Source organism: Macaca mulatta, chromosome 1 (genome assembly GCF_049350105.2).
Source record: "Macaca mulatta isolate MMU2019108-1 chromosome 1, T2T-MMU8v2.0, whole genome shotgun sequence".
Lineage (NCBI taxonomy): Eukaryota > Metazoa > Chordata > Mammalia > Primates > Cercopithecidae > Macaca > Macaca mulatta.
The window spans coordinates 9,965,752-9,974,412 of NC_133406.1; the positions used below are offsets into that span (position 1 = coordinate 9,965,752).

Consider the following 8,661-nt stretch of genomic DNA (forward strand, 5'->3'; position numbering starts at 1 on the left):
TTTTTTTTTTTTTTTTTTTTTTTTTCTAGATGGAGTCTTACTCTGTCGCCCAGGCTGCAGTGCAGTGGCGTGATCTCGGCTCACTGCAAGCTCCACCTCCCAGGTTCCCGCCATTCTCCTGCCTCCGCCTCCCGAGTAGCTGGGATTACAGGCGCCCACCACCGTGCCTGGCTAATATTTTGAAGTTTTAGTAGAGACGGGGTTTCACCGTGTTAGTCAGGATGGTCTGGATCTCCTGACCTCGTGATCCACCCACCTCAGCCTCCCAAAGTGCTGGGATTACAGATGTGAGTCACCGCTCCCGGCCTTCCCTGTGTTTTTATATCTTTTTCATCTCCATGAAATATTCTTGTGTCCTTCTTCACCTGATTGACTTTCACTTACTCTTCGATCTCAACTTGTCTTACTTCCTCAGGTGGTCTTCCCTGATGGCCCGATTCTCTGACCTCTCTTGCAGTACATTTTCTGTGCCAGAGAATTATTTTCCAACCTTGATTGTAGCTGTAATTGTTAGTGACCATCTTTTTTGCTAAACTCTATGCTCCAGCGGGCAGAGCCATGTTTTATGCTTACCACTGTATCTGCAGCTTCTGAAGACTCTTGTAGAACCTCCCTCAGTACTATTTGCCATTGAAATGAATGACTACTGGAAACAACAGGGGAAAGCAGGGCTCACTGAGCACCATCCCAGCATCCAGACACTGCAGCTGCCCTTCCCTCCACGCTGAAAACCACACTTCTCAAACCTTCACTCAACACTTCCTTCCCCAAAGACAGAAAATGCACAAGGAGGATCACGAGGTGACTGTTCTGGGGGCACCCCATAGCACCATCCTCCCAAGGTCCACCGTTATCAACATCCACAGCAAGACCTCCGTGCCCAACCATGTCGTCTGGTCCCTGTTCAGCACCATCTTCTTGAACTGGTGCTGCTTGGGCTTCATAGCATTCGCCTACTCCGTGAAGTCTAGGGACAGGAAGATGGTTGGCAACATGACTGGGGCCCAGGCCTATGCCTCCACGGCCAAATGCCTGTACATCTCGGCCCTGATTGTGGGCATCATCATGACCATTGGATTCATCCTGTTACTGGTGTTTGGTTCTGTGATGATCTACCATATTATGTTACAGATCATACAGGAAAAACAGGGTTACTAGTAGCTGCCCATAGCCTGCGACCCTTGTACTCCACTTTGCAATGCTGGCCCTCACACTGGGGCTATTGATCCTGCCCCCTTGGTCCTGCCCCTAGATACAGCATTTTATCCCCACACACCTGTCCACAATGATATTCAATAAAGTGGATGTGCTTGTGGAAAAAAAAAAGAAAAAAGAAAGAAATGAATGACTACTATAAGAACTCATTGTGAACTCTTAGAGGAAGGAAACGAACAGGCAATTGACAAGAGGAAGCATACCAAAGCTCGAAACCCAAACAGGCTAACATATGCTGCATCAATAGTCAAATACATACAGATTAAATGATATATTTGTGAATATATTATCTCTGTTTATAAAATGTGTTTGTGTACTTGTTGTCAGAATACCCCCAAAAATTAATAATAGCATTAATTGCTCGTGGGAGTGTGATGAAGCATACCTCATAACCTGCTATTGGTAGGAATGTCAATTGGTAAAAATTTTCTGTAAAAACTGAATACTGTTCAAGCTGAAATTTACATTAAGAAAATAATTTGTGGGAGGGATGCATGTAAAGTGATGCTTCTGACATATTGTCTTATCACAGTAAAAAACTGGAAATAAACTAAATGTTTATTAATAAGGGATTATATTTAAATCTGAGTCAACCATCCAAATTTTGCAATGTTAACATGTTGCAGTTACAAAAATGGGTGCTATATCTAGAATTATTGAAATCAGTAAATGCTACGTTAAGTTTAACTGAAAAATAAGAGTCTTGACATGTATGTATGTGTGTGTGGCTATGTATAATGGTATCTCATTTTTGTAAAAATACATGTACATATGTAAATATTTAAATGTCCAAAGAAAAACTCTAGAACGATATACCAAAAAATTGGAAAGTGCTTGAGTTTCAGCATTGATTAGCATGCCTGGTGAATGGTTTGGCTGTGTCCCCATCCAGATCTCATCTTGAATTTAACTCCCATAACTCCCCCATGTTGTGGGAGGAACCTGGTGGGAGATAATTGAACCATGGTGGCAGTTGCCGCTATACTGTTCTCATGGTAATGAATAAGTCTCATAAGATCTGATGGTTGTATAAAGGGAAACCCCTTTCACTTTGTTCTCACTTCTCTCTTGCCAGCCGCCATGTAAGATGTGCCTTTTGCATTCCACCATGATCGTGAGGCCTGGTGGAACCTCTTTTTCTTTGCAAATTTCCCAGTCCCAGGTATGTCTTTATCAGCAGCATAAGAACAGACTAATACATCTTGCTAATTATTCATTGATGTATTCTTTCTCTCAATCCAGTCATTTTGGTCTAAATTATAAGTCCTTAACAAGGGTGGGTGGATAGAGAGAAAGGTAATCAGACAGAGCAAGAGAGAGATGGAAACATGAGGGTTCAGACTTCTTGGGTTGGGTTCTGCCAAAAGCAGAGCTTGAGAGAAAAAAAGAAATATGTGCAAGTGGTTGTTTCTGAAACACCATCCCAGGGAGCAAAAGTGAGGGATGGAGGAGTGAAGCAGGGAAGGAGAGAAATCTAATAAAAGGCTGTGTGATCAGTTTGACCACAGCATCTGGTGACTAGATCCTTGATCCCATGAGCCTTTAAGGTAAGCTTACTTATGTCTTCCATGTGGCAGATGTAAAGCCTGACCATCCTTGCCTCCCGCTGCTAGCACACCTCTCCCTGTGGGGGTCAGGATGAATGTGACTGAGCTACTTGGAAGGAAATAAGGAAGAAAACACAAATAATTATTGTAATTGTTAATTTTGGAGTGAATATTGCTGTGATAAAATATTAGCATTGAAATGAAAATCCCCTCTGCAGTCCATAGCAGTTTCAGCTGTGACTGTTTCTGGAAACAGAGAAAGCTACAAGGAAAGCCAAATTCCATCTTTCTTGAATTTCTAGCCTGGACTACTGAGTGACCAGATTAGATGTTAATCCCATTTCATGTAATGGGACCCAGATGGAATCTAAAGACCAGATACCTGGTTTGGGGCACTGGTAAGCAGGGATTTCAATGTCAAGTAAGCAAGGGACTGTTCTCTAAACATCTCTACCAATTCAGTCTTCATTTGTATTCAGGAAATATTTTATAATCCTGACCCCTTGACCCAATAAGGATTTTGACAATTGAGATCAATCATGATCTCAGTTTTTGATTTAGGACTAAAGGGGAAAGTGTTAGCAGTGGAACGTATCCAAGTCATGTGGCACCAAAGTTTGTTACCAGCTGCGAATCCATATGGGTTTGCAGCAACCTCAATTCTAGCCTTCTCAGAAGAAAGAATTTGACTGAGGGGCATAAAGCAGAAGGAGAGATCAAGGCAAGTTTTAGAGCAGGAGTCAAAATTTATCAAAAAGTTTTGGAGCAGGAATGAAAGCTAGTAAACTGCCCTTGGAATAGGGCTCACTGGGCAACGTGAGAGAGCAAGTGCACTGTTTGACCTTTGACTTGGGGTTTTATATGTTGACATGCTTCCGGGGTCTTGCGTCACTTCTCCTCTGCTTCTTCCCTTGGCCTGTCTACACATACAGTGGCCGGCTAGCACTCGGGAGGGGCCTCAGGCGCAGTGTGTTTCAGTTGTATTGGAGTTGTACAAATGCTCACTGGGGCCATTCTTCCCTTACCAGTCGAATGTTTCTAGAGGAAGGTCATAGACCAGTTAAACTCCACCGTTTTGCCTCTTAGTGTGCATGCTTGAACCCAGTCACCCAACTCCTGAGATCTCGTCAGGAGGCTGCTGATCACCAGTTTCAGGTTTTTCCTCTTTATTGGGAGACTGCCTTTCCCCTGGGGCCACTGGCTGTAATCAATTATTATTTTAGAGAGATAGTTAACATTTGATTGACCATCACGTGATGGTTGCTGGATATTCCTGGTGTGTGGGGGGGGCACCTATCCCGCCCTGTTCATGTCTGACTACCTACCTAGAGTAACAGAAGGCTGTTTTAAGTGCCAGATTCCACCTCTATTTGGCATACTGAGTTGTCATCAGATACATGGCTTGGCAACTTAATTATGTTGCTTCTCAATAGTGCCTTGCCAACACTAGAGTGCTGCCCTTCTTGCTATGGGAGAAAATAAAATAAATAAAAATTATTTTTAGGAATGTGCTTAAGGAATTAATATGAAAAGCTGTTTTTAGATGTTTTTCTAAGTCAAGAATTTTTTTTTGAAGATAGCTTTGGAATCTCATTTGCTCTGCTGTGAACGGAAATGTAGCATTGCTGATGTACTGATTAAATATGCTGCCATTGAGGAGCAGATCGACTGGCATGTAGAATATGTGAGCAAGCACGAATAGAAAATAGTGTTATAAATGACTAACTCTCATTTATGTATGTAGATGAATGAGTCTCAGGTTTGAAAATGAATGAATCTTACCAGATCCAAGCTCATACTAGGAAGAAGTTAATATCATGGAAATTCTGAATAAATTAGAAATGTTCTAAAATGTGGCTAATTGCCTTTTCCAATTAAGGAACAATGTGGAGGTGAGTGCTTTTTTTAAAATTTATTTTTAATTAAGACATAGTCATTCATTTCAACTGTTTTATATTTTATTCAGCATAATTCTATTAATAGGACCATGATCTAGAGGTAAGGGTATAAAGCTAGAATAACTCGCATACAGCTCCTCAAATGCTATCACAATGGAGCTCCCTCAGGCTAGGGGAGTCATTTAGGCTCCAGTGCTCCTAACTCTCAAAGGACTGTGGGATGCTTAAAGGGGCAGCAAAAAGTCTCTTAAGCATCTTTGCTTGAAGGGAGAGAATTTGAAATAAAGGATATTTACTTTTAACGGTTTGAATTTTTTTCATATTTTCCAATCTATTACATTTTTCAATAGGAAAAATTGGGGGAATGATATCCATTAGTTCAATTGACTGGCTCCTGTATGCTGCTCAAAATGCATTTCTTCATCTTCTGAATGCTAGAGTGCTTATCCTGGGGAAAACACCTCTATTCATCTATCTTAACTCTAATTTCATTCCCAGCCTGTTCTTCTTCTGCTCTTTCAGCCCCTATCACTTTCCATACTCTTCCCCTACCAGTTGTTTTAGATGTGTCTGTTGAACAAGTTACTGAAACACCAAGAATTTTCCTGACAACTTTAATGTTGCCTTAAATAGCTTCTATGGCAGACTGGGTTATTGGTGTCAGTCTTACTTTTTCAGTTAAGTGAGAAAACTATTTCCTTATATATTGATGTTGCACTGGCCATGGCACTAGCTTTGTCCAATAAGACGTGGACAAATTAACAGGAATAAAACAAATCAGTAACAAAACAGACTGTCTGTCATCTCTCACCCAAGGAGTAAAAGATATCTATAAACCATCAATCCATTTATACTGATCATGAAATAATCAGACCAAAGACCCAAAACCCCATTCATTGCTACAGCCAACGAGGATTCATAATGTAATGGCCTTGAACAAACCAAAACCAAAAACAAAACATTAAAACACTCCATGTCTAGTCTGGGAGACACAGTGAGACTCCATCTCCAAAAACAAAACAAAACAAAACAACAACAAACAAACAAACAAAAAAACACACTCCATGTCTGCTGACCATGAAATTATGCAGCAGTTTGAAGCAGTTATAATTGTAAACACAGTAACATGAGGGATTTTAAAAGCATAAAATACAAATGTAGAATAAGACATATAAATGATGATATTTATGAAAATTTAAAACAGATGTATATAATGAACACATAGAAACAGAAAATAGCAAACATTTAAAAATAGCAAAATGGTCCTCTATGAGAGGAGTAGAAAGAGAGTGGATAAGAGACATAAACATCAGCTCAAACAATAAATGAGGCAAAAAGAGAGCTTTAAAGTGGTCAGATGTGAGAACGGACTACAGATCAACAGTACCATATAATCTAATCTCTGTATCTGAGTTTTAAAATAAAATGTTAGAAAGTCTTTCCCCAAACAGTGCAAATATGATCATCTTATTTTTTTCTGGTAGTTATGAAAGTGATTGATTTTTTTCATTTGATATATTTGGACTTTATTGTGCTAGCTAGTATAAGATTATGACTTAATCTTATTTTCTTTCCAAATAACTAATTCTCTCAGAGTCTTTTATTGAAAAATCCTTATTTGTTTCTAGTGATGTGTGGTGCCTCTATAAGCCTGTATTAAATTATTCTACATACTCTATGGAAGCTTTGAGACTATTTAATCTTTCATTGATCCGTTTTTCCATTTGTGTACTGGTATCCCAATGTTTAGATATTGTAACTTTATATAATTTCGGAGGTCTTCCACCCAAATGCTTGACAGATTCACCTGACAGAACCAAATAAACTTCATCACTAGAGAAGTGGTACAGTTCATGAACAGAATAAACCTCCTTATGATAGATCCAACGTGACAGTAGAACTTTGTTGACTCTATTTTTCAAAAATTTCTTTCCTCTCTCCAATATTTTTGTGTTTTGTTTTTGCTTTTGGTTTGTTAAAGGCTGATGAGTTATTATTCCTCATTAGTGGCAGCAATTATTAGGAATTAGCTTTTATTGTCTGAATATTTGTTGATCACTATAAATGGATTAATAATCTATGGAGATATTTTATCCCTTGGATGAGAGAGGACATAGGGTCTGTTTTGTTATTGATTAGCTTGATGGCTTATTTTTCTATTCTAGCTAAAATCAGTTAAGATTTTTTTTGCCCATTAGGAAGGAGAAAAGTTATTTCATATCTAAACAAGTGAGTAGCTGTGTTCTTATATTTGTTTTTGGTTGAAATTATAGAACTGAAACTATAAGCATTTTCTACGTCTATGTGTCAAGGTGTCTAAGTTAACATGGCCTTTACTACTTACTGTTGGTGTGTAATGTTTTTCAATCTCTTGAGAGTGTTAATCATTTAGATGAATCATTAATGATTTAGACCCAGTGTGGAGAAGTATGCATGGTTGCAAAGGGGCGTTTCTCAAAACTAGGAATGTGTATTAAAAGGAGAGGGTATTCTGTCTCCTGTATAATCTTTTCAGGCAGAAATTACCGGCCCTGGTAAGGTTAATAATATTTTACAGTACTTTATTGAGTCAACTTAACGAGTACATTTTCTGCTTTTCTGTAGCATCAGTGTTACAGATTTGGACAGAGATTTCTCAAATGAATTTTGCACATATTGTACATTTCATCTCCAACAGTATATGAAAGTTATATTCTGAGAAAGTGCACAAAGCTGTTCATGTGACATAGTTGAAAATAATAGCTAATGGTCACACTTAAAAAAATATTGTTTGCCTAAGAGAAATGAGAAAACCCTGAGAAGCTTGGAAGGTGTTTGGATACTTCAGGATTTAACCAATGATCACCTGGAGCACTAAATGCAAACACACACACATAAACGTACACACAGAATCACACATTCAGAACCCCACATACTGAGAGACTTACACGTGAGGGTTTATCTGTGTTGTGTTTTACTGAGAACTTAGAGATGAACAAGGACATTGATATAGTCCAAAGAGAAACATGGTAAATATAATTTTCGATATTTATCTTCCCCCTCCTTCTTAGAACTAAGAAATAACAAAGAATGAACAACAAATTCCCCTTATTTTCCAATTCAGATAAATCTCTTTTTATCTCATATCTCCAAAATCAGCTCTGGGATTCCCTAGTCCTATCTTGCACAAAAGCCAATTAAACTGCTCCACTACGGAGGCAGCCATCTTTTCAGTGTCTTTCTCTTCCGTTCTCCAGTCAAAATACGGCTTTGAAAGCAGCACAAAGAGGGTATTCCTCTAGTCATAAACATTGCATTCCATCATTTAGAACAAAACAGCAGTTTTGGTTTCAGTGACAAATCTCTTCCTTTTATATCAATGCAGTTTGATATTTCTATTTCTTCTTGTTTCACCTGTTTGCTATTTATTTTTTCCTTTTAAACATCCAGTATATTTCAGAAGTGTTTCATATAATTAGTGTATAGTTGGTTTAATTATGTAAATTTGCTTGAACAACATTCCAATTTCCATTTCCATTTCTTCTCTTTTCTTTTGTGTTTACTTAATTGCCCCCCAACGTTTACATCTTTAGTATATTTCAGAAATCTTCTGTATAATCAGCATTTAGTTGGATGTGATCATACATGTTAATTTGTGTGGTATCCCAATTTATTATCAATGGGATTATCTTGCACCCACTGTGCCTCTTTCTTGGTCTTTGAGAATAGCATTTTCTTGCATAACTTGTCATTCTCTAAGCTTTCTCTTTCACTGTAAAACAAATTTATGAAACATTCCAAATTCCGTAATGCATCACACCTACAGTCCTCAGTTTCCCCTCCCAAGTACAGATGGTGCTTCATATTCAGGTGCGGTACACCCCCAACCCCCAACCCTTCGATTTCTCACCTTGTTAATGGAAAGAAAAGGCAGTGTATCATGAACCCAGTGAAAGGGAAGACAGGATATCCTGAACAAGTGGCTTCATTTTCCAAATTTCCATATTTCCTCTGCTGGAAAA

General features: G+C 38.6%; 1 protein-coding gene across 1 annotated transcript; it reads left to right on the forward strand.

Annotated features, from left to right (window-relative positions):
* Window positions 1-649: 649 nt before the first annotated feature.
* On the forward strand, window positions 650-1,315 carry LOC709095 (interferon-induced transmembrane protein 1). Its single transcript, XM_001096630.4, has one exon. The coding sequence runs from the start codon at window positions 781-783 to the stop codon at window positions 1,156-1,158; it is 378 nt and encodes a 125-aa protein (XP_001096630.2). The 5' UTR covers window positions 650-780; the 3' UTR covers window positions 1,159-1,315.
* Window positions 1,316-8,661: the final 7,346 nt, after the last annotated feature.